This window comes from Cannabis sativa, chromosome 9 (genome assembly GCF_029168945.1).
Source record: "Cannabis sativa cultivar Pink pepper isolate KNU-18-1 chromosome 9, ASM2916894v1, whole genome shotgun sequence".
Taxonomy (NCBI): domain Eukaryota; kingdom Viridiplantae; phylum Streptophyta; class Magnoliopsida; order Rosales; family Cannabaceae; genus Cannabis; species Cannabis sativa.
Genome location: NC_083609.1, coordinates 1,548,118 through 1,575,086, shown reverse-complemented (window position 1 = coordinate 1,575,086; position 26,969 = coordinate 1,548,118). Strand labels below are relative to the sequence as shown.

The 26,969-nt window shown below is 31.9% G+C and overlaps 2 protein-coding genes across 3 annotated transcripts; one reads left to right on the top strand and one right to left on the bottom strand.

Moving 5' to 3' along the window:
* Positions 1 to 238: 238 nt before the first annotated feature.
* On the bottom strand, positions 239 to 7,165 carry LOC133030905 (uncharacterized). The gene is made up of 8 exons (XM_061103920.1): positions 6,665 to 7,165; positions 6,006 to 6,155; positions 5,739 to 5,894; positions 5,091 to 5,204; positions 4,740 to 4,838; positions 3,940 to 4,047; positions 2,610 to 3,196; positions 239 to 974 (listed from the first exon to the last, which is right to left on the bottom strand). The coding sequence occupies exons 1-8, from the start codon at positions 7,134 to 7,136 to the stop codon at positions 360 to 362; spliced, it is 2,301 nt and encodes a 766-aa protein (XP_060959903.1). The 5' UTR covers positions 7,137 to 7,165; the 3' UTR covers positions 239 to 359.
* Positions 7,166 to 9,063: 1,898 nt separating this feature from the next.
* On the top strand, positions 9,064 to 22,847 carry LOC115722350 (helicase and polymerase-containing protein TEBICHI). Of its 2 annotated transcripts, XR_004012815.2 has the most exons (26): positions 9,064 to 9,546; positions 9,963 to 10,408; positions 10,576 to 10,768; positions 10,900 to 11,769; positions 12,498 to 12,562; positions 12,684 to 12,789; positions 12,899 to 13,099; positions 13,204 to 13,404; positions 14,196 to 14,357; positions 14,446 to 14,685; positions 14,839 to 15,051; positions 15,157 to 15,507; positions 15,670 to 15,822; positions 16,351 to 16,569; positions 16,845 to 17,063; positions 17,186 to 17,303; positions 17,616 to 18,802; positions 18,992 to 19,189; positions 19,280 to 19,539; positions 19,799 to 19,988; positions 20,062 to 20,172; positions 20,271 to 20,623; positions 21,396 to 21,504; positions 21,602 to 21,836; positions 21,923 to 22,057; positions 22,156 to 22,847. XR_004012815.2 is itself a non-coding variant. In XM_030651544.2 (25 exons), the coding sequence occupies exons 1-25, from the start codon at positions 9,511 to 9,513 to the stop codon at positions 21,991 to 21,993; spliced, it is 6,507 nt and encodes a 2,168-aa protein (XP_030507404.2). In that variant the 5' UTR covers positions 9,064 to 9,510; the 3' UTR covers positions 21,994 to 22,847. The 2 variants fall into 2 exon arrangements, 1 of the variants encoding a protein (XP_030507404.2); XM_030651544.2 differs by having other exon boundaries at positions 21,923 to 22,847.
* The last annotated feature ends 4,122 nt before the right edge of the window (positions 22,848 to 26,969 follow it).

Here is a 26,969-nt window from a genome sequence, read left to right as displayed (position 1 = left end):
TTAAAATTTAACATAGTATTATATAAAAATATAATATATAATCCAATTCAATATAATACAATACAATACGACTTAATACGACGTTCCAAACGAGTCTTAAAGTTTTTGATTTGTTGATTTTTTTTATAATTTTCAGTAATGTTTTTTATGTAGAAAGTAGAAATGATACTTGACTGCATATATATAATTAGTATAATAGAGAAGTATATTCGAGACTTAAAAAACTTATGACTTATTACAATTTAAAAATTATTTTTATTTATAATCATCCCAAGTTAAGAATTTTCGCAATAAAATTGCGAGACACACAATTTTGCCCCGAAAACTTGGGCATTTGTAGAGAATTATGTACATATATCTTATAAGTGTAGAAATGCCTTGTTACTACGCTGAGGAACCTTTTTGAAAATAGCCCAAATGAGGTCTAAGTAGAGAGACAATTGAGCCAAAGCAAAATAGGTAATGGGAAAGCACAAAGTTGCATATAAAGGAAAGGCCACAAACTTTAGTTTATGTGTAAGAGTAAAGATATGACCATTGCAAAATGAAACCAACATGGAAGCTATGGAAGCAAAAAGCAATGTCAAACCAAAAAGAAGCTTTCGAGGTAAGTCCATTGCGAAATCTTTCTCGTCATAACGAGAGGTGAGGATTGAGAGGAAGAAAACTAGGGCAGTGATCGAGAAGCAGAGTGCGAGCAACGACGATATGGAGAAAGCATCAAAAGCAAATTCTCCTTTCAGAAGTGGTATGCCAGTTCCTTGATCGACCCCACCGGGCACGGTGGATGAAGTTGTGAATGCGACAGTGGCAATGAGGGCCGCCACAAAAGAGCAAGACTCGGAAGTCTTGCTTAGCCATCTACTACCTTCTTTGATGAGATCTTTGTGTGTTGTGATGAAGATTTCTTTAGGGGTCTCATGCTTTGTGTTATAGCGAGGGAAGAATTGTGGTGGCATCGAGTGTTTGACAAACTGTATGCATCAAATTTGGTTAAGCTAAATTTCAATTTTGCTAAAAATATATATATTTTTTGTAATCAAATAAAATTGCAATATTAATAGTAGGTTTCTAACATGTTTTTCTTTTTTTTTTTAAATTTACATAAATTACTAATTTCAGTAATTTTTTTACATTTGTACGTTTAAAGTTTTTTTTATATATATTTTTACGGTGTTCATCAAAATAACATTAAAATAACACGAGAACCACATGTAAATAACAACAAAACAACATCCAATTAACATCAAAACAACATAAAAAAAATATTATACAAATAACAAATAACTAACTACAAACTAATAAGAGTGCAAACATAAAAATACATTAAAAAACTTTATTTATGTAAATAAAATTGTAAAAATGCTTATAATTAAGTACAATCGTATTTTTTTTGTTGGGTAAACACCATTTTGGACCCTGTGTTTTGCAAAAGTTACAGATTGGACCTTGTGTTTTGTTAAATGATAAAATGGACCCTGTATTTTCTAAAATGGTAAAAATAGGACCGTGAGCTTAATTTTTGACAACTTTTTTTTTTAATACAACCAACTTGAAAACAATTCCTAATACGAACAAATACAAAAAATGTAAACATTTTTGTCATAGCACTTTTAGATCAGATTATAATTAAACTTTATTTTGACAAAAATTAATTCAGCGTCCTATTTGTACTATTTTAGAAAATGCAGGGTCCATTTTGTCATTTAACAAAACACAGGGTCTAATTGATAACTTTTACAAAATACAGGGTCCAAAATAGTATTTACCCTTTTTTTTTGTTATTTTTGTATTTTTTTTTCAAATAATCCCCTTTTCTCATATATATTTTTTTTGTTGTATATATATATATATATTACAAAAACTATATGACAGAAATATGCAGATTTTAGTTTTATACATATGATTTATGGTAAATACTATTTTGGATCTTGTGTTTTGTAAAAGTTACTAATTGGACCATCTGTTTTGTGAAATGACAAAATGAACCTTCTATTTTCTAAAATTATACAAATAGGACCCTAAACTGATTTTTCATCAAAATAAAACTCAATAATAATCTGATCTAGAGATTTTATGACAAAATTGGTTACATTTTCTGTATTCATTCGTGTTAGAAATTGTCGTAAAGTTAGTTATATTAAAAAATAAAATTGTTGAAAATTGAGTTCATGGTCCTATTTTTACCATTTTGAAAAGTACAGGGTTCATTTTGTCATATAACAAAACAGAGGATACAATCAATAACTTTTACAAAACACAAAGTTCAAAATATAGTACTTACCCTATTATTTATCTACTATTGATCATCATCTATACTTTTAGTTTTAAGTAATTTATTATAACACCAAAAGAAACAATATTTTACATGTGTTGTTACTAAAAATTCTTAAAATTTTGTGCCTAAAAGTACTAGTTACAAAAGTTACAAATTAAAGTAGTTTTTAGTCACAACAAATAACATGTATAATAGATTATGACAAATTATATAATTAACATTATAGCTAGATATTTTGTCTTTTTTAATTATAAATAAAATTAGGATTCATGACATATATAGAAGTGTTATAAATAACATGTAAAGTGTTATAATTGCTCAAATAAATTACCTTATACCACTTAATTTCCCATTGCATTTGCAAGGCAACACCAGGAATGAGCCAAGCCCTTTGTTCTTTACACTCAGCAGCAAGATGCAAAGCACTATTTCCATCTTTATCGAGTTGGCGAAAAACGCTTTCCTTAAGAATATTACTATGTAAAAGAAGATTATAAACCTGTGATTGTCGATTTTCAACAGCTAAAAGTACAACATTCTTGTTATCAGAATCAACATCTTGAATAGCAACTGGAAACTCGACTAAGATCTTCTCAACCATTTCACTCACTCCCATCTTTGCAGCTATTAGTATTGGTGTAAGTTGTTTCACAAATGATTTTCTTTTCTGGTAATATTTAAAACTCGGGTAAATAGGAATTTTCTTGCCTGAATCAGATACCATAAAGTTCGGATCAACATTAGAATTTAGAAAATCTTCTACTACTTCTTCTCCGCGATTAGTTTTTTTGTGAGGATATAATCCAGTGTTGTCATAAAACTTGTATGAAGTAGTATGCTTAACCAATTCATTCATCACTCGTCTAGCCCACATGTGTAGCTCTTTTTTTCTTTGGATTTTCTTTATCCTCCAAATGCCTACAAAATATTTGTATGTGTAAATAGATAGGTAATCAAACTACAACACAAGTTTTTCAATGGATATTTTATTATCATTTTATGTAACACTTTCATGAAATATGATTAGACTATCATAGAATGAGAGTGTTACATTTTCTTTGTGTAAATTAAAAACTAAAACTATAGTACTAGATGTCATAATGTAGGCAAAGTCTATATAGTACACTCTACAAGAGGGTGTTTCGGTAAACCATCTATCTAGTTCAACTTTCAAGAGAGATTTTTAATTAATTTTTTTTTTCATAATTGTGTATATTATAGTTATTTAAAATTACTTGTAAATTTTTAATTTTTTTAATGATTTACATTGCAAAAAATAATGTTCAAATTTTTTGTTGCGCGTGTAATTACTTTTGTTTAAAATTTGTGATAAGTAATTGCTTAATTACTTAAATTTTATTTTTTGCGTTAAAAATTATATTTAGAATTTTTTAAAAATTTACTGATAATTTTAAATAATTACAATATATTCAACCATAAAAAATAAATATTAAACTATAAAATTCTCTGAAAATTTACCAAAATATCTATATTACAAACTTTTCCTATAGTATATAACTGAAATTAATTATTAGGAATTAACTTATCAATAAACAGAAAGTTGACAAATAAAAGTTTCCCCACTAAGTGAAAGTTTTACTACTATATATGCATATGATTTCAAGTTTAGTATTTTCTTGAATTTACTATGTATTACTTACCAATTCCGAGGATGATTAAGAAGGACTTCATAACAAGCTTTAAAAACAATACAATTTTATCATAATTAGGTGGAAACTGAGGATTTTCATCACTTTGTGTGAGACCACCTACAAGAGAGATTTAGCAAACAATTATATTAAATTAAAGGTTAATAGCGTTATAAGTACTTAAAGTTTTAAGTTTGTAAGTAACATAATTCTAATGCTTATTTTTAGCGGTATGAGTACTTAATGTTTGTAAAACTGTAATTTTTCTCTACTTTCGTCAGTATTATTGCTTTAAATAAGGCACATATAATGTCCAAATTTATAGATTATGTGGTTTAGACAGAAACATACAGTATTAGTTACTTTCAAAAGTTTTTTTAATAAATTTAAAATAGAATCTTACTAACAAAACTGAAGGAAAATTACAATTTTACAAATATTAGGTACTTATGTCGCTAAAAATAAATATTGAGTTTATGATGTTTATAAACTTAAAACATTAGGTATTTATGCTATTATTTACTCTATATTCATAATAAATTTAATATGAGTAATAAAATTCTTTATTTGTTCTTTAAAATGGCCTTTTTCTATCCTACTTTTGAATGAAATAGTGATTATGTTCAAAATGATGTTCTAATGTTCTACCAACAACCAAAGATTTATGCAATTATATGGACAACAATTAAACAGTTAGGATCTTATACCATTTTCAAAGGAACTCGAGTAATGTCTTTTTTTTTTTTTTTCATTTCCATTCAAGAGTTTTTACGTAAAAAAGACAGAAATAGAATAAAATAGAGTCTTCATACCTTCATCACTAGAACTCGAACTACTTGCCAAAGATGGTTCTTCGGTATTATCATCTTCTAAACTCATTGCAGATGAAAATACTTTTATTGTCCCCTCTTCTACATATTGAGTAGTTATTTCATTATAATTTGAGGTAAGAAATTATCATTATGCTAGTAATTAAGACTCTAAGAGTATTGTTATTAAATATTAGTAGTGTCCAATATTGTTGACGATTTTTCATATTAATTATTAAATATAACTATGTAAGACTTAATTTTAAATTATATATAATATTTTCAAATTATGCTAAACATTACTAGTACCGTTTTATAATTCCCGAAAAATTACTAGCTATAGTAACATGTTACCTTGTACAAAACAATTTTCTTCATCATTTTTCTTTCTTTCTTTATGCAATTGGGAATCTGATTGAGACAATCCACGTAAAGAAAGCATCCATTTTGTCATTAACAATTTATCAACTACAAAAAAAAAAAAAGTATAGAGTAAGACTACGTACAACTCTTAAATGGACGTTTTGGTAGATTTTTTATCTGTTTCGGTATTCTAAAAAAAATTAGTCTCATTTTTTTCATGATCGTATATGTTATAATTATTTAGAACCATATGTAAATTTTCAAAAAAATTTAAATAGTTTACAATGCCGAAAATAAGATTTACATATTTTATTGCACACGTAATTATTTTTCTTTTACGCATGGTAAGTAGTTGTACGTCTATACATTATTTTCGACAAAGTAAACTATATTAATTTTTTAAAAAATTTACAAGTGATCCTAAATAGCTATAACATATACGATCATGGAAAGAAAATTAAATTAAAAAACTTTTTGGAAGTCGAAACAGATAAGGGTCTATCAGAACAACTCTTTAAGAAAGTCTACTACAAAAAAATTTCAAAATTATATATAATTAAAAAAAGAATATCGATTTTTGCAAAAAGAAAATCATTGAAATTTGATATGTATAGTTAGTTATATTCTAAATTCACTTACATAAAACATGAAACACAAAGAAAAGTAGCCCAAAAAAGTTTAAGCAAGTCTTGTAGTTTTCAGGATAATTAAGAGATTTTGTTCTTCTTCTTGTTTTCTTTGCAATATATGCTTCAAAATCAGGTGTTTTCTCCTTAAGCTCATCCACGACAAGGCCTAACATACATTTTTCATACATAGACACAAAGTAAAATTATTAAAGACATAACATAATTAAATCAAAAGGGAGAGATGATCAAAGGTTTTTGGTAGAAAAGAAACTCATACAATGGTATATGATTCGATCGAAGAGATCGAGGCGAGTACTACTGCGAAATGCATTAGGCTTACTAGCAAGAATGTGAAGAGGAGATAAACCGTTTTCATTTATAGCATCAGCAAGATCAGGATGAGAATTTATTATGCACATTGCCAAACCTTCAAAAAAACAAAACAAAATAAAATAGAGCAATGCAAAACATGATCAAATAGTATAAGATAACTATTCCAATACATTCTTTATTGTTTCAACATTTAGGAGATTTTTAGTTTTTTTTTTATTATGATTGTGTTTGTTTTAGGTTTTAAGAACTACTTATAAATTTTTAAAAAATTATGAATAGTTTATAGTGTTGAAAAAACATGTTCAAATATTTTATTGCAATCGTTACTATTTTTTCTAATACATGTGATAAATAACTGTTTGAACTTTATTTTTGACGCTGTAAATTATGTGAAATTTTCTAAAAATTTACAGATTGTCTTAAAAAACTATAACATATTCAATCATGAAAAGAAAATAGACTAGAAAAGTCTTATGGATGCTAAAACAAATAAGAGTAGTGTTAAAATAATTTTTTTAAGAGAATGCATTATAAAATTTATCAATAATATATATTGGATCAATAATTAGTTTTGATAATTTATGAAACCAAACAATACTTAACTGAAATATTCACCAGAAATGGCTGCATGGAGAATTGTATCACCATTATTTCTTCTCACAAGGGATTCTTCTTTATCTTTAGAATACAGATAAAGAAAAGTGTCTTTCTTACCATTAAGAGCTGCCAAGAAAACAGGAGTCTCACCGTAGTGATTTCGAATGGCGGTTAGGTTTGGATTCTTCTCAATCATACTTGTGCAAACAACCAAGTTTCCAAGTGCAGCTGCAATGTGAAGAGTTGTGTTTCCTCTTGCATTTTCAACCTCCAAAATACTGTTTTCTGAAATACTAATCAATTCAATTGCTGTCTCAGTTTGTCCACTTGAAACTGCTATGTGTAACACAGTGTCTTCTAATATGGTAATTTTTGCCTTTTGTGCTTCTTGGCTCTTCTTGTAGATTCTCAAAACTTCATCCCATTGCCCTTTCATGGCATTCGAAAACAAATTGTTGAGTTCCCGACTCGAAGCCATACTTAATTTGCCTATTTTTGTTTGTGTTATGTAGTATTAGTACTAGTAATAAGTTATGTTAGTTTAAATAGACATTGTTTCCCTTTTAAATAAAGCTATATGGAATTTTAATGTTATTAACTAACATAAAGAACAATTTTAAGGCAATGACAAAGCAAACATATTGTAATTAACAAGAAGCATCTCTTGATATTATGGTATGTTTTTTTCTTCAGGGACAAGAAAAGGCAAAGATTTTGTTTTGTATAACTAATGTGCTCCTAATGGCTAAATCATCATCTTTTCTACTAGCTTCAAGTTATTTATTAATTTAGGACCTGTTCGGGAATTATTTTATTTTTTGTTTTTTTTTAAATTTTACTTAACCAAATCTTGTAGTTTACTGCTAGCATGTAGTTCAAGCAAATATATTTATTTTTTTCAAATAAATAAATTAGACTATAAAGGATTCCATTCTTAAAATGTGTATTGTGTTATACAGTAAAAGTAAATGTAGATTTTGATGAATCATATTAACTTGTGAGGAAATATCATTTTTATGTAGGATGATTCTTTTCCTCATCTACAAGTGGGAAGACACTTTTTGTAATACACCAAAGAGATAGTAATTCTAGAAATGTAAACTCTACATGTTAAGGCCCCTAATGATGTGTTCTACTAATATTAGTATAACTTAATATTCAATTTTACACATTTTAATTAATAATTAAAATGAAAGAGCAATAACTAATCGTAAAATGCTAGAAGTAGTGATAATTACAATATCTTATTATAATCTTTTAGTCAATCTCCATGTCCAAAATCACATGTCAAATTTTCATAGCAGTACTGGTTATAGATATAGCATCATCCTTGTAAATTTTTGAAAAATTCTGAATAGTTTACAGTACCAAAAACATAGTTTCTGATATTCTAATTTACCAGACGTATTTAAAAAACTTTAAATGTATTTTTGACATTGTAAACTATTCGATTTTTTTTAAAAAATTGACAAGAATGATGTTATAAGCATAACGAACAGCGTCATGAAAAAAATTAAAAAAAAAGCTGGCATGTGTTTTTGAGTAAGAAAGTTAACTAAGAGATTGTAATAGGAGATTAACGATAACACTACTCTAATAATAATAAACTAAACAATTACTAACATAGATGATGCCTCTTATAATAGTGCCCAAAGAGAATTCCTTTTATTTATACAACTTAAGACTTTTACTTTAGCACACACAATAGAAAAGGTAAAATAACTAATAGTTAAAATTTTTAACTAAGAGGTAAAAATAGTAAAAAATAGTGCTCTATCAAATGAGTTATCACAGCTCATAAATAATACTTAGCTATATGTAGAGAAACACTATTCATTGAGCTATAAATATTATATTATTTTTTCAATATCTTTTTAGAATGTATGGGTGTGTAATTTTGTTGTATTTATTTTTGAACTTAATAAAATATACTAAAATAAATAATTTTTAAATGATATAGAGAAGTCGATGTGTAGTGTATTGTGTAAGGTAAAATAAAAAAAAATGAGATTTTGATGAAGTATTATAAAAAATAAAGTAGAGAAGCTGATATGAGTGCTTTAAACCATAAATGAGCGGGTTTTGAGTTGGACCCGATCAACCCGTCACCCGCTCACTTTTATTAATTATTTTAGTACACAAACTTATTATGGAGTATGTATGGATTATAGACTATAGAGTGTGAACTTTAGATTTTTTATTATTTTGAGACTTTTTAATTTTTATTATTATTATGAAATTTGGTGAATGACTTTTGGTAATTGGTTGGTTTTGGATTGATTTTTGAACTTTGAATTTGAAATTAATATTTTTTTTCCCTTATAAAGAATATAAATTAAGGTGTTATGTTTAATTTCATAAATAAATAAAGCTAAAGAAAACCATGTAAAATTTTAGTTCAAAAAATAAAATAAAAAATGACCCGATCAACCTATTCATTTCACGGGCGAGTACAAGTTTCATTCTTTAAACCCGAAACTCATGAACTCGAAACTCGGTCAATCCGTTCATTTCACGAACGGGTACAAGTCTCATTCTATAAATACAAAACCCAAAACCCGATCAACTAGCCCGATGCTCAGCCCTAGGTCACTACAAACAAAAGACACAGGGTTGCAACTGAAAAAATCTAAGAACAGAGGGCAGAATTGCAAAATCTTATAGCTCTTGAAAAGTTGAAATTTGAAAGAGTGAATTTTGGGGGCAATGAGTATTGAGTAGTGAGAAAGATGAAACAGTGCCCAAAGAAAATGACATTTGGCGCGGTGGCCAATCCCACTTCGGTTTGATTCAAAAACTCTTCTAACAATCGAAGCTTGCATTTTTTGCAGATCCCTTTCACCATTCTTATCATGGCCTCCGATTCCCCACGGTCCCGGATTGATCAGGTTTGTCTTTAATCTTACTTTACAACCCTAGAAAATCTTGGTGTGGTTGTTTGTTTTCCAAGTTTGAGTTTTTCGAATTATCTCATTTATGGAATGTGTTATTGTCTGTAGTTTTGTTCTTAATTGGTCAACGGTGGTCCTCTTGTAAGGATTTTTGTTTTGTTTTTGAACTCTGTTTTGGTTTGTTGTTTGGGAAAGAGATGAAATTTTTGTATTTAGGTTGCATGAATAGAGGAAAGAACAATTTTTTTGGGTAGAGATTGATATTCACTGTGAAACCCTAGTTTTAGATTAAGTTGAATGTTTTATAGGAAACTATGAAACCCTTGATTAGATTTCTTTTAAATTGAGTTGTTTCTGGTTTTCTTTATTAATTGGAAATAGGCTCATTGTTGGTTGGGGTTATCTCTGTGCAGTTTTTCGCTTCGAAGAAGAGGAAAGCTGTGTCACCTTGTTTGAAGCATGAGAGAAAGGAAAAGAGTTTGAAAAATATAGAAGGGTCTCCTAGTGCCAAAGGCACCTTGGACAGTTACTTGGTGGCTTCACAAGGAGAGGGTAACTCAGATAAGCCTTCGCGTGCTGGTCATGATTCATTAGCTCTGCAAGATTCGGTAAAAAGAAGTTTGTCATTAGAGATTAATAAGTCTAGGAAGGATGATTGTGAAAGGCAGCTTTCGTCATTTCAATCTCGAGTGGCTGATGATTTCGAACCAAATCAGAAGGAAACATCGAGAGAATTACTTGAAGTGGCTGGTGTTGCAGTTGGACATTCTGGAAAGGGTAGCAGCTCAGATTTGGTGCAAGGTGCAGAAAACTCGGAATTAAAGAAGTTTAAAAATGACTTTTTGTCTCTGTACTGTAGGTATTGTACTCTGAATTCACATACTAATGTACAAGTTTGTTTTTGCAATTTTAGCTATCTTGTGTCTATTTATTGCTACTTTTTTGATGGTCTCTACTGGAATGAATTTGTGATGGTTAAATAGCACACACCCTCCCTTGCTAAATACAGTTTTTGATTTTATTTAGTGATCTTCAATCAAATGTGGATTTGAACCCAGAGTTAAAAGTGAGTGACCATAAGAGACAAGCTAGCCCATTATTGATTGATAACTCTAAAAAGAGGCATTGTGTTGCCGACCAGTCACATTTAGAATGTGAAACGACTTGCTCTAACGAGAAGAGTTCTCAAGATATTCATTCAACTGTTGGTAAAACTGAGGTACAAACTTTTTAGCTTTCATTGATGGGTCGTCGATTTTTAATGTGTATTTATGAAATTTACATGTAGTCTCTTTTTCTCTTTTATTATATCTAACTTCTATATAATAATAAAGTCTCATTAATGACTAGGTTACTACTGAGGATGAGTCGAATGACTTGGTTACATTTCAGTCAAGTTTAAAGAAATGCAGTAATATCTCTAAATCATCTCCAGACAAGATTGAACTCCATACACCAGGTTCTCTGACTGCTAAAATTTGTTTTCGGGAAACTCCTAAGTCAGCATGCAGAAGCTCTTTATTTTCTCCAGGAGAAGCATTTTGGGATGAAGCAATTCAACTTGCTGATGGCTTGTGTCATCCAACAGTTAACTTCTGTGCAAAAGCTGCTGATGAAGTTGGTTTTGCAGAAAGCCGGTGTTGTAAAAAGAACTCCGATAATTTGATAGAAAAGATAAATGAAGGTGCAAGTACTGCTCCATCTACTTCCTTACAAGGGTTGCTGGGAAGACCTGGAAATGAATTAGAAGAAAAATCTCATTTTCCTGTTAAGCATTTTGATTTCTTGTTTGACGACAAAAATTTGGATGGAAGTATTGTACGTAATGGTGACACAAATAATATAAAGGTATCTCATGAAGGTGGGGTGTCATCCGAATCTAGTTCTGATCTAATCGATCATAGTTGTCCAAAAAATGACAATAATTTCAACCATCACAATACTGGTGAAAGAAATAAAGAGATATGTGGAGAGCAAGAGATGACTCCTATTGTTGCTGTGGCTAAAAAGGGGAATTTATTGGACAGGGATGATGAAAGCATGAAATATAATTCTCCAATTGATGGAATTCGGAAGTCAATTGGTAATTCTGAATGTGGGCAAGATACTCCTTCAAGTATTATGCCAAGGAAAGATTGGCTAGACTTAAACAGTTGGCTGCCATCTGAAATATGCAGCATATACAGAAAGAAAGGAATTTCTAAACTGTATCAATGGCAGGTATTATTTAACTAGAGTACAAAGCAAACGGCATTGATAGTTTATATATTTTTCTCAGCCATGTATAACCAGATTAATTGACTATAAAGATTATTAGGAAATGATATATGCTTTATTTCTGAATGAATTCAGTGCAGAATACATGACAACATAAAGGAAATAGGGGCAGCTGGTCTGCCATAGGAAAGAACAAAAAATAAATAAATGACCTTTTTGTAGACTACTATGGGATGCACAACAAATCACCTACTCTACCAGATTTAATCGAGAACTTAATTCTTTGTTTCAATAACTAAATACCTAAGAAACAATAAGCTGAAACCAGAATTTAGACAGTAATATGAGTTGGGATCAAGAGGAGAACCCGCAAAACACATTTAATCAACCCCTTATAATGTGTTAATAACTGGTCCTATATGTAAGTTTGTTCATCTTTAGGTGGTCTGTTATTTCTGATTTACATTCTTGCAGCCATTTTTTATTTTCTTGTTGTTTATGCATCCTTTGCCGTCCTTCCTCTGTTTTTGAATATCTATTTAAGTTTAGTTTTGGCATTGATGGTTCCACTTTGCTCTAAATGGTTTCATATGGTTTTTGGCCTTAAATGCTCACTTTTCTCCCTGATGATGAATTTGATATGGTTGGGTTCCATATTTAGAATGCAGTCGATATGAACTTCTACCATAAGTAGTCTAGAACATGATATGAACTTATTCTTGATTGTTCAGGTTGACTGCCTTCAGGTGGATGGTGTATTGCAGAGAAGAAATCTTGTATATTGTGCATCCACAAGGTATTTACTTATATTATATAAAGTATCTAACCTCTCACAGATTTGTGCTTCTGGATATCCTTGAGATTTTTCTTTTCTTTCAGTGAGGCATCTCTTTATTTATATTTTTCTTTTTCAACAGTGCAGGTAAAAGTTTCGTTGCTGAAATTTTAATGTTGCGGCGGGTCTTATCATTTGGAAAGATGGCACTACTTGTGCTTCCTTATGTATCAATCTGTGCCGAAAAGGTAATGTCCTATAACTCGCTTTTTCTTCTTGTGGAAGTAATTGGTTAATATGTTTTTTATTTGTTCCTAGATTATTATTATCTATGAAGCTTTGCCCTGATTCGTGCAGGCAGAACACCTTGAGGTTCTTCTTGAACCGCTCGGTAAGCATGTTCGTAGTTATTATGGAAACCAAGGAGGTGGAACGCTTCCTAAAGACACTTCTGTAGCTGTGTGCACAATAGAAAAGGCAAACTCATTGTTAAACAGATTGCTGGAGGAAGGTCGTCTATCCGAAATTGGAATTATTGTGATAGATGAACTGCACATGGTATTTCTAGTTTCACTTTACTTCGGTATATGCTGTTATAGTTAATTTTCTCCCTCTACATTTTCCATCCCATTAGATTGTTTACATGCTTGTAGTGTTAACAGGTTGGTGATCGAAATAGGGGTTATCTGTTGGAACTCATGTTGACAAAACTTCGTTACGCTGCTGGTGAAGGCAATTCTGGAGGAAGCAGTGGTGAAAGTTCAGGTACAAGCAGTGGTAAACAAGACCCTGCTCATGGTATGCAGATTGTAGGGATGAGTGCAACCATGCCAAACGTAGGAGCTGTTGCTGATTGGCTTCAGGTAAGCTGGACTTTTAAGCATCACCCGTTGGGTTGTATAATGTTTTCTTGTTAGCATGTGTTCTACATCTGCAATTGCATTGACTCCTGTTGCTATGTGAATGTTTCAATAGCTTACTTTGGTAGTGTTTTGTGATAGAGCTAAATGTAATTCATGTACACATACTTGGCTTGCGAAATTAAGTCATTTGTTTTCAATGTTATTGAGAATGCTGAGTGGTGATATTTATGCTAAACTTAAGTCATTTATTTTCAATTTCAATGTCAAAATTTATGTTTTTCAACCAGGAACATCAATGGAAAAATGTATTGGTCAATAAAGAATATAATACAAGGAGTAAAGGGAAGTCCAAAAATGTAATACAAAAAATTATACAAACAAAGAACCAGGAAAGTAAACAATATTTCCTATTGAAAATTCTCTAAGGATTTTGACTGTAAAACTGTGTTAAAGCCACATTATTAACTATTTTTTGGGCTTTTTGACAATGTGTTTGATGACCCTCCAATTGTTTGTTATATTTAACTTTTGGTGAATCACATATTGTTGTTTGACTCTAGCTTAGTCTAACATTAAATATTGTCATTGGAACTTAAACTTGAGTCTTACAAACTTTTGTGATGTATGACAATTTGTTCTTTTAAAGAGAATTCTCTTGTTAAATTTTCTATGTTTCTTTCATTAGAACCATGTATAATGACTTCTTTTACAATGTTTATTGTTCTAGTCTTTGTGTGCCACTCAACTTTTTTTTTTCTTTCTGGGGCCATTGCCTCTACAAACATGTCCAGGCTGCTTTGTACCAAACTGATTTCCGTCCAGTTCCATTAGAAGAATATATAAAGGTCGGTAACACAATTTATAATAAGAATATGGATATTGTTAGGACAATTTCCAAAGCTGCTGATCTTGGTGGCAAAGATCCAGATCATGTTGTGGAATTGTGCAATGAGGTACGGAAACATCTATTTCTTTATTTTTATAATGAAGTTTCTGAAGGCATATATATTGTTAGAAGATTGACTTTGTTCGGTATATCAGGTTGTTCAAGAGGGTCATTCAGTGCTAATATTTTGCTCTAGTCGAAAAGGCTGTGAATCAACTGCCAAACATATTTCAAAATTCCTCCGAAGTTCTAAAGTTAGCTCTCAGAACAGTGATGCTGAATATGCTGATATCACTTCTGCTATTGATGCCTTAAGAAGGTGTCCTGTTGGATTGGACCCAGTATTAGAAGAAACTTTGCCTTTTGGCATTGCTTACCACCATGCCGGGCTGACGGTATTCTTTTGCTTTTTAGTCATTTTCTCTTTACTGGTTTTCTTTTGGTACCGATAGATTCGTCCCTTTGTTCCTTTCTCTCTATTTGGTTTTCTGTAAATTATTTTGTATTGCTACTTCCTCTGTATACTAGTTTTTTTTATTCTTTATTAGGTTGAGGAAAGAGAGGTTGTTGAAACCTGCTATCGGAAAGGCCTCATACGTGTCTTAACTGCTACATCTACTTTAGCTGCTGGGGTAAATTTACCGGCTAGGAGGGTTATTTTTCGTCAACCCAAAATTGGTCGTGATTTTATTGATGGGACAAGGTATAAACAGATGTCAGGTCGGGCTGGTCGTACTGGAATAGATACTAAGGGTGAAAGTGTATGTTAACTTCTCAGATGACCTTTTATATCTTATTTTTCCGAGAAGGCGCTGTAAGTATTATTAGTATTAATTTATCTTTGTGTTTTCTTTTTCTTCTATTAGGTTCTTATTTGCAAACCAGAGGAGATCAAAAGAATCTCAGGTCTTCTAAATGAAAGCTGTCCACCATTGCATTCTTGTTTATCTGAAGACATGAATGGAATGATTCATGCAATCTTAGAAGTTGTTGCTGGGGGAATTGTTCAGACTGCTAAAGATATTCATCGATATGTAAGGTGTACTCTTCTGAATTCTACAAAACCATTTCAGGATGTGGTGAAATCAGCGCAGGAATCTCTTCGTTGGTTGTGCCATATGAAATTTCTTGAATGGAATGAAGATACTAAGTTGTACAGTACCACACCCCTTGGGCGTGCTTCTTTTGGCAGTTCTCTTTCCCCAGAAGAATCACTTGTAAATTTTTTTGTCTTTCAAATGCTGTCGAGATATCTTTCTACATATCGTATTCTCATTTCATTTGTTCGTTTCAGTACTGCTAATTTCTTAATGATGAAACTTTTAGTTGAACCGCCTCAAATTGTTCGTAAATACTTATGGCTTTTGTTTGTTTCTTAGATTGTATTGGATGATCTTACAAGGGCGAGAGAAGGATTTGTCCTCGCATCTGATTTGCATTTGGTTTACCTGGTAACACCCATCAACGTTGATGTTGAGCCAAATTGGGAATTGTACTACGAGCGGTTCATGCAATTGTCTCCTCTTGACCAGGTATATTTCATTTTTATACAATGAAAACTTTATTTGGCTGCTGTAACCATTTTTGTGTTAGAAGAAAAATGATAACTTTTCTTTAGATGAAATCTCATTGGGGCTTTTTTTCAATTTGAAGTCTCTTGGGTGCATTTTGGTGCTCTTTTTCTTGCCTCACCGAGGACAATATTTGTCACCTTCTTTTCTCGATGCTCGATTTTAATTGATTTTTCCATGGCGACCCACTGCTAACCCCAAGAAGACATCTTTTTTGTAATTGATCTCAATGATATGTTCTTGCTTTGTTTAATTACTGGGTGTTTTCTTAGATGAATGATTTAACTTTCGAAATGAGAGGGAAAATTTTATGTGTAAATACTTCTGTTATCAAATACTATTTCAAAGATACTTTGAAACAATAGTATTGTGAGGTGACAAGTCACTCTTTCTTTATTTGTTATTAAATATTATTCTAAAGATACTTTGAAATAATAGTGTGGTGTTGTGGATCTCAAATTGTTCTCATTTTACATTTATGAAGTGCAGTCTGTTGGACATCGAGTTGGAGTGGCAGAACCCTTTTTGATGCGCATGGCACATGGTGCACCAATACGCACTTCAAAGCCAAAAGAAAATACGTCAGGATTGCGTAGTAAAGGTCAAAACCAACTGGGAATCACAAACAATACTTCACTTTCAGATGATCAAGCTCTTCGAGTGTGTAAACGCTTCTACGTAGCTCTGATCTTGTCAAGGCTAGTTCAGGTCTGGTTTAGCAACTTAACCCTTTGACTTTTAATTTCAATAATAAGTCTAATAATTAAAAAAAAGTGTAAATACTGTTGTTTAAATAGATAAAAAATGCAATTTACCATTTTTTTTAATTACCCATTATTTGTTCCTAAGTTGAACATTGAAGAAACAATGCAGTTATCTTTTTTTAAGCTTCGTCTTCTTTTGCTGATTGAAGTGAATCCATGTTCGTAGCTTATGTTTATTCTGAAAAATCTTTGGTTTTTCTTTGTTACTATGGGGTGAAGGAAGCACCTGTTCCCGAGGTTTGTGAAGCTTTTAAAGTGGCCAGAGGCATGGTGCAAGCATTACAAGAGAATGCTGGTAGGTTTGCATCTATGGTGACTGTATTTTGTGAGAGGCTTGGATGGCAGGATCTTGAAGGTCTAGTTGGCAAGTTTCAAAATCGTGTTTCATTTGGAGTGAGAGCAGAGATTGTCGAGCTCACTACTATTCCGTATGTTAAGGTTGTTACTCCTCCCTTTCTGACTTTCTTCTACCCTTTTTTCGGTGTGAAATTTGCTACTAAGAGTACTTCTCACTGTCATTTGCCTTTTCACTGTTGCCCATATTTTTATTTGGCTTTTAGGGTTCTCGAGCTAGAGCTCTTTACAAAGCTGGCTTGCGTACACCTTTGTCAATTGCTGAAGCATCTGTTGCTGAGATTGTCAAAGCTCTTTTCGAAAAGTCTTCATGGGCTGGACAAGGTAATGATTGGAAACCCTTATTGCTCAGAGTTTTTTATATTAGTTAGCATAAGTTAAGAACCCTTGTGTATTTGGTCATATATAGGTCCACTTTTTTTTCTTTACGTCTCCCTTATTCAGCTGAAAAAAAAAATGAAATTCAATTGTTCTAAACCAGTGTAAGACTAAAAATTTTGTTTTGACTTTTTACATGTCTTTAAAAATATCTTTGTAGGCGTGCAGAAATTGTTACTGGGGTTTATTTCATTTTTCTTAATCTTTGGTTTTACGATCCTCATATTAAGAAGTTTACTATTATCTTATAACGTTCAGCTCAAAGACGGATACAGCTGGGAGTGGCAAAGAAGATCAAGAATGGAGCACGCAAGATGGTTCTTGAAAAGGCTGAAGAGGCAAGAGTTGCTGCCTTCGCAGCTTTCAAATCACTCGGACTCAATGTTCCACAGTTTCCAGGACAATCATTGTCAACTGCTGCGGGCAATTCCTATGAGCAAGGTGGTGCTGCATCTTCTGGTAATGATACGGGCAATAGCGCTGTTAATGTCGAGCCAGTGGAACGTGCAGCTCAGCCATCTTTTCAAGAAACTGTCCATTCTGAGAAAGTTGTGTCTGCAAGTGATGAGAAGATAACAAAGACACTAAATACTAGTGTTGTGGCTTTTGAAGTAAATTCAAATGCTGTCATGGCTCGGAAGTTTGGTCTCGATGAATCTACAGTCTTAACTGAACAACCTGTCACCCTTCAAATTGAGCATGAAGCTACTGTTCCTCATTCCAAAGATGATAATTTGACACACCTAATTAAGCCACAAGAAGAAGGTGATAGACATATGATTGGTAATCAAGCCATTGATCCTCAACCGGGGATGCAGCAGAGTAACATTCGTTTATCTTGTGGCGTTAGGGTCAGTGCTAATGAGAAAGGCCCTATGCATGCAACTAATGTTCCTGGTGGATTTGATTCTTTTCTGGATCTCTGGGAAAATGCCTGTGAGTTTTGTTTCGATGTCCATTACAACAAAAGATCTGAAGTGAATTCTGGGGCCTCTTTTGAAGTACACGGAATAGCCATCTGTTGGGAAAATTCTGCTGTGTATTATGTCAATCTCCCTAAAGATCTACAATGGTCTGACAAAAGTATAAACGATTGCTCGCATGTGAATGCATCTGGTGATAAAAATAGTATGTTTCTTGGTGGAAATGGGTTGGAGATTGTTAGACAAAGATGGGAGAGGATAAGTAGGATAATGGGGAAAAGAGATGTTAGAAAGTATACTTGGAATTTGAAAGTTCAAATTCAGGCACTTAAATGTCCGGCAGTTTCAGTTCAGAAATTCGGTTCCCAGAATCTTGAAGAGATAAATAGAGGGTTTGAAATTTTAGACAGTTCATTTGTTTTGTTGACACCTATTTGTGTAAATTATGGAATTGACATGTGCATCGTGGCATGGATTCTTTGGCCCGATGAGGAGAGAAGCTCTAGTCCAAACCTGGAGAAGGTAACAAAATAAATCTATAAACAAATGTAATTGGAAATACTTTACATAAGAAAATGTTAAGATATTTTATATCATGACAGCCTGAATTTCGACATTAAAAGTTAAACTGTGTCACCGAAAGAAAAAAAAGGCTCAACTATCTGTCTGATTTTTTATTTAATAATTGGGATTCTTTTAATGTGATGACAGGAAGTAAAGAAAAGGTTATCTAGTGAGGCTGCGACTGCTGCTAATCAAAATGGTAGGTGGAAGAATCAGATGCGTAGAGCTGCTCATAATGGTTGCTGTCGTCGAGTTGCACAAATACGAGCATTGTGTTCTGTTCTCTGGAAGTTGATTGTGTCTGATGAACTCACTGAAGCACTTTTGAATGTTGAAATTCCTTTGGTAATTCTTTCATCTGATCTGTTACAAATTTATATTAGTTCTTCTTTTGGTACTAATCTCTGACACTAGAATAATTTTTTGTATGTCAAGGTTAACATTCTTGCAGACATGGAACTTTGGGGAATAGGTGTTGATATGGAGGGATGCCTCCGAGCACGAAATTTGGTGGGGAAGAAGTTAAGGAATCTTGAGAAAGAAGCTTATAAGCTGGCAGGCATGACATTTTCGTTATACACAGCAGCAGATATTGCCAATGTACTGTATGGACACTTAAAGCTTCCGATACCAGAGACCGGTAACAAAGGGAAGCACCATCCTAGTACAGACAAGCATTGTTTGGATTTGTTAAGGTATTGTCCCTTGTCATATTAGTAAGTTTTTCTTATAAGGAAAAGATACATGCTAATTAAGATGCATAAATGTCCTTACATGAAATCTACCGGAATTCTTATTTCTTATTGGTGTTTTTAAGAAGTCAAGGTTTCGAAAGCTGTGTTAAAGAATTTGACTTTGTAAAATACAGTATAGTTTCATTATATTCATGAACTGTTTCTTAATTTTCCTTTATTGTTGTTGTATATGTTTCATGCCGTACATGCTGTGTTTCAGGCACGAGCATCCTATTGTTCCAGTTATAAAAGAGCATCGGACATTGGCAAAGCTTTTAAACTGTACATTGGGATCAATTTGCTCGCTTGCTAAGCTCTCGGTTGGGACACACAAACACACTTTACATGGTCATTGGCTTCAAACGTCAACTGCAACTGGTCGGCTTTCAATGGAGGAACCTAATCTCCAGGTTAGGACTCTCTCTCCCTCTCTCTAGTGTTTTCACTTATTATTTTGTAAATATAAACTTGTATATTATGTAGAACGTTGAGCACATGGTGGTCTTCCAAATCAACAAGGATAAAAAGGGAAAAGAAGCTGATGCTGCAGATTCTTACGAAATCAATGCTCGTGATTACTTTGTTCCTACTCAGGTATAAATTTATTGTTACATTTATTGTCTTTCGATTTTGGTAAGATTTCTATTTTATGATACCGACGACTGTTTTCTGTCCTAATTGTATTGTATCAGGAGAACTGGTTACTTTTAACAGCTGATTATTCCCAGATAGAACTGCGGATGATGGCACATTTCTCTAAAGATTCCGCTCTAGTAGAACTTTTAAGTAAACCCAGTGGTGATGTCTTCACCCTAATAGCTTCAAGATGGACTGGGTGTGGAGAAGATTCTGTAGGTTCTGATGAACGAGATCAGACCAAAAGGTTGGTGTATGGCATTCTCTATGGAATGGGTGCTAACACCCTGGCAGAGCAACTCGGTTGCAGTCCTGCTGAAGCTGGTGAAAAAATTCGAAGCTTTAAGAAATCTTTTCCTGGAGTTGCTCGTTGGCTTCATGAAGTGGTTGTAGACTGCCGTGAGAAAGGGTAAGACACTTTGCTGAATTTTTCGACACACGTTAGTCATTACTGTTATTAGGCTAATTAGGTTGGCTGAGTTTAGCTATTATCTGTTATATAGGTTATAGTCTGCATTGTTTTCACTTCGTTGTTTCGGATTTTGTTTTAAGACATTTCCTCCATCGTGCCATACTTGTTCGTATATCTGTGAAAGTTTTAAACATTTAGGTAAATAGCGGCATAAATACCTAAAATTTTGAATTTGTAAGCGGTATAGACTCATTAATATTTTTTTAGCTGCATAAGTATTCAATGTTTTGTAATAGTGTAACTTTTTTCCAATTTTGTCAATATAGATTCCGTTAGCTTCTTAAAATTGTAACCAGATTTAGCTGTTGAATTTATTAAAAGAAGATTTTGAAGTAACTGATACACTTGTTTCCGCCTAGACCCTAATGATTTAGAATTTAGGCCTTACATGTGTCCTGTTTAAGACATTAACAATGTTTGTACTGACAAAACTGGACGGAAATTATAATTTTACTAACATTGGGTACTGCTGCCGATAAAAGAAATCATTGAGTTTATACCGGTTACAAATTCAAACTTCGGGTACTTGTGCCACAATTTCCCTAAACATTTCTTATTATCATTTTTATTTTTCTTTAGCTATTTACTCTCCATGTGGGCTGCTTGTGATCCTTTGCAGTAAGCATTTTAGTGATAAACTTAATGCTATATTATTATCTAAATTCTTTGTTTAAACAACTGTTATTATATATGTTAACTTGTATTTCAGTTATGTGAAGACCATAAAAGGAAGGAAACGGTTCTTGTCAAAAATAAAGCTTGGAAATTCTAAAGAAAAATCTAAGGCTGAGAGACAAGCTGTGAATTCTATTTGTCAGGTAAAAACTAAAACTCTTTTTCTTTTCTTGAATGGTTTTGATTATGAAGATCATAAAGAAATTCTTTATACTAATTACTAACATATAGCTTTTGTAGGGATCTGCTGCTGACATAATTAAGATCGCGATGATAAACATTTATTGTGTAATAGTCGATGGAGTAGTGCCGGCTTCACTTTCATCATTTGCAGACAAGTTTAACTTGTTAAAGGGCCGCTGTCGAATTTTGTTACAGGTACATGACGAGCTAGTTTTGGAAGCGGATCCCTCTGTAATAACCGAAGCTGCTTTACTGTTACAGATGAGCATGGAGAATGCTACTTCGCTTCTCGGTATATGTTTAGCGTTTTGGATAAATGGTTTCCTTCCTTTTTGTGTACATGTATTTACAATTCGTCTCAAATGTTTGCTTTTTCAGTACCTTTGCAAGTCAAACTGAAACTTGGAAGAAAATGGGGTTCTATGGAACCTTTCCAGGGGGATAAGTAGGGGAGAAAACTCTTCTCCCTGATACCAAAATTTGATCAGAACAAACCAATGTTTAGTAATGCTGGTGAGATGATTTACAGCCAGTTTTCCCAGTTTATGAATGTCTTGTTTTTAAGTTCGATTTTCATACAACGGGAATTCATTTCAAATTGCTAAAAGTAGCCAAGGAGAAGGATTTCTGCATCATCTTGCTGCAGATTTTGCTTCTATCATGCTCGAAAGGGAACCTCGAAGACTTAGGCTCGTCTGCTCTATCCGTTTCTGTGCCAGTTCTTTTTTCTGGGCCATACAGAGTTATATTTTAGATAAAGCAAGGGCGTTCCACTGTCCTTGCAACATTTCGTTCGGGTGTACAGAAACTGTCGAACTGACCTGTTCGAAAACTCTTCAAAGGGAGTGATACCGAAAAACTATCCTTTGGTTCGGGTGTGCAGAGACTTTTCTTTGATGGTGTTAGCACTGACATTGGGACGAGAACAGCATCGAAAGCTGAGTTACTCGTAGTAAGGATCGAATAAATAGCGACAATGGCATTTCATTCGATTCGAGTTCGGCTCAAAATGCAGGCAGCTGCAGTTCAGTTTCACAGCACATCTTATTGCCAAGATCAATTGATGATTGATTACTTGTTTCTCTTTTATAGTAAGCTAAGCTGTACATGATGAACTCCAAAAAAAGTGGTTAATTGTCCTTTATTCTTTCATTCAATTATTTTTTTTATTTTTTATTTTTGATTGCTTTTCATTCAATTATTTTTAATTAACAACCATGATTGATTTCAGCCACTTTGCTAATGTAGTGTAATTTTATAGATTTAAATTTTAATTGTAGAAATAAATATAAAATTACAGGCTTAGGCACCTTTATTTATTTGTTTTTTTAGAGGAAATTATATGGTATTAAGTGATTTTTGAAAAATATATATATATTATTGTTTTTGGATAATTATGGCTACATTTCTTATGTAACTTTATTTAGACTAATTAAAAATTTTCTCTCAAATTTATCATTGAATTTTTTAGATAGTTAAAAGTTACGTTAAGACTTTTTCTAACTTTTATTGATTTTTTAATAAAAATATTATAGTGTTGTCAATTTTTTTATAGTAGTTAATAATCAAGAATTTAGCTTCAATTATTTTTATTATCTGTGGGATTATTTGTGGTGAAATTTATTTATGTTTAATTTTTTAAATTTAATTATTTTATTTTTTTTAGCAAAATTTTCTTATGTTAATTTTTTTTTTGTAAACTTAAGGTGTTAGTTGGATATTGCGGTTAAATATCAATTAGATTATTACTGTATTGCTTTCGAAATTTTACTTTCATGTGTACACAAGTATATACAGTAGTCATTCAATTAGTATTTAAGACCATCTCCAATAGATCTAAAATTTGTGCTAAATTTAGCACACAAAATGAGTTTATGTTATATTTGACTCACTATTTACAATTGATTTCTAATGCACAAGATTTAAAATGAGAAAAAATAATTAATTATACTAATGGTTATTTAATATTTTATTGAGAATATACAAAATATTATTATTTTTAATCTTTTATTATTTAAATAATGGTTATATGGTAAATAAAAAAATATAAAGTTTATTAAAATCAATGAATCATAATAATTAGTGGCATTATAATAAATGAAAAAGTAAAATTTATAGTGAGCTGTTTTTTTCAGCATATTATTGTGGACTAACTTTAGCACAATACTATATCTTGTGCCAAATTTGACATAACTTTTAGCATGTGCTAAATTTAGCACTTTTAGAACACTATTGTAGTAGTAAGTGTGCTAAAATATACCAATACACTATTTTTATGGCACTTCGTTGGAGATGCTCTAACGGTAATATTTAACTGACGCCTCAAATTTATAAAAAAATGTAAACTTAAGGAAGTTTTATCACAAAAAAAAAAAGAGTTAATACATAAGAGAATATTCCTGTGTGAGAAATTTATCTTCCCCTTCAAAATTAACAAACAACTTTGGACCATAATTTATGGCAACACCAACAATTTTGTTGGTACACCATACTTTGAATGTCTCCCTAGTTAATGTAACGCCCCGATTTCCCGAGACGTCACACTAGCTAGTCCGTTTAAAACCATTTAAGATAAAGACAATAAAAGACTTCTTTAATGAAAAATAACTAAGCATGAGATCTCCTTATTTTTAAAACAAAACATTTATTTATTCATAACTTTAAAATATAAAGCCTTACAAAAACTATTTGAATCATAATCTTAAATAAAATATTTTTAAACCAAAACATCGTGACAATCCCCTAACATGTAATCCATGCCTCGAGCTCGCCACCCTCACTGTATAGTTTTGCCTTTACCTGCACACAGAGTACCCGTGAGCTAACGCCCAGTAAGAAGAGCTATGTAGGACATAACCCCCCAACTAGATAACATAGTCATAAGTATAACAATATCACAACATCAAATCAATTCATACCATACTTGCATACATATAACAACATGTCATATCACACATTATTCTCACATACAATACAACATCATATCACAGTGTAATCTTAATGCATGCGATACTCACACACATAACATATAGTATCTTATCGCACATTGTCCTCATATACGATAATCTACTCCCACTCATGTTGATCAGACATGAAGTGTAACTTGCCCTGCCTTGTGCTGTTCTCACACTCGGCATCCAATAGGGAAATCCCTTATCACAAGTTGTACTCACCCATGATAGGATAACCTGCAAGTAAACCCATACAAGCAGCCAAAAATATATCCTGCAGTGCTATGCTCACACCAGCAGCAGAAAACCTATCCTATAAGTGCTATCCTCACACAAACATTCAAAAGCCTTATCACTATCACACACCAATAACATTAGCATAAAACAACAATCTACCATAGAATAAAACATGTAAATACAAACCCATAATACAGTTGTATGTTTCAACATACACCCTGTGCACAGATGTCCACTCTTCTTACCTCAGTTGCTAAGTATATCCTTTTCTCTCCCTCGAACCTCTTGCCGAGTTTCTTTGTTGAGAACAAGATCCTAAATCCAATAACACAATAACACTTAAAATATATTCAAGCATAACCTAAGATTAACAATGAAATCTTACGTCAAACTACACAACACGTAGGTTAATTTCACTTGCATGACACACTAAACACAATCATTTATCACTATGATTCACACCAACACATATAATGTACTAAAACGAACATTTTTAACGTAAAATATGAACTCATACAAACACTCTTTACGTGAAATCTCACTAAAATACCATTTATTAACAAAATATACAAATATGTAATTATTTACCAAAATCAGAAGCTAGCATATATCTTAATCATTTATACAGATTATAAAACATATTTAATCTATCAAGAAACACGTACAATTTATTATCCATATTTATGTACTAATTTACACTTAAAACAGTATATAAAATATTAATTATTTAAATAAATAAAATAACAAAACATCTCAACCTAGTCTTAAATTTATTTCCTAGACTAGAATTATATTGTAACATCATATTCACAGTTCCCAAACAGTGAACACAATTTTTAATATTTACTTTATCTAAAACTCAATTAAATAGTTAATTAGTCACAAATAATTATAATAAATACCTACAGCAACTAATAAATTATAAGAACCTTTTTATTTTGTACCATAGATAGTAAATAGCACTACAAAAATACATTTTACTGTTTTAGCATCACTTAACTATTTTTCATAATTAACTTAAGCATTAATTAAGTAAATTCATGAAAAATACCAAAATTGATTAAAAACCGAATCTAACTCTTCTAATACACTTTATAATATGTAATAAGTCATAAATAATTTTCTTTGAATTTTCTAAGCAACCTAAGTATTTTTCATAATTAAAATAAGAAATAACATCAATAATTCATGAAAAATACATAATCATCTGAAAATTCAATCTACCAATTTTATAACAGTTTATATATCATAGTCCATCATATAAAATAAATCTAGATTTTTCTGAGCAACCTAAGTATTTTTCATAATTAATTTAATAAATAACACAAATAATTCATGAAAAATACAAAATCGATCAAAAATCTAATCTATCAATTTTCTAACATTTTATAATCCATATTAAGCCATATAAAATTATTCTAGAATTTTCTGGGAAGCCTAGCTATTTTTCATGATTAATTTATAAAATAAATCAATTAATTCATAATAAATAAAATAATTGCAAGAAAATTCTAAAACTTCATAGCAAACCTAGAAATACCTAAGTAAGATCAAAAATCCAAGAAAATCCAAAAAATAAACCTCAGAAGGTGTTGATCGGAGCTTCGCCGGAGTTACGCCGGCGAGCCCTTCTTCTCCGGCGACGGCGAGCCTCCAACTTCTTATACAATTGCTTTTCACGCATTATTTTGATTGGAAAAGCTTCCTACAGTGCTTAGAACCTCAAGCCGACCATAAATCACCAAATAATACGGTCCAACATCGTTGTCTTCTTCGTTGCCGGTGTACCTTTAAAAATGGAGTCCAACAATGGCAATTTTCGTTCAGGGCTTTAAAGCTTCGATTCTCCACGTCAAAACAGATTCTTGGGGTCCTATAAGCTTAAACACAATGTTCTTTAAACCCAGAAATGGTTCAAGTACGTTTAAATTCGATATTGCTCAAGAACATGCTTGAATGTGCATGAAAATGGTGGATTTCGAAACCTCTGCTCTTAGCCCGTTTGGTCATGACTATTAGCTTCCTTAGATCGTAGAAAAGCTACTCAAAACGATCAAACAAACCCAGAAACTCTCTAAGTGTTTCAAGATCAAAATTTCTCTTTCTCTCTCTAAGTTTCATGTAAATCTATATCGGTCTCTCTCGCTCTCTTTCCAGGACTTCTTCACCTACGAATTTTTTTGGGTCTTTAGGCTTCAAAATAATCGTATAAAAGATCGTAACAAACTCATTTTGTG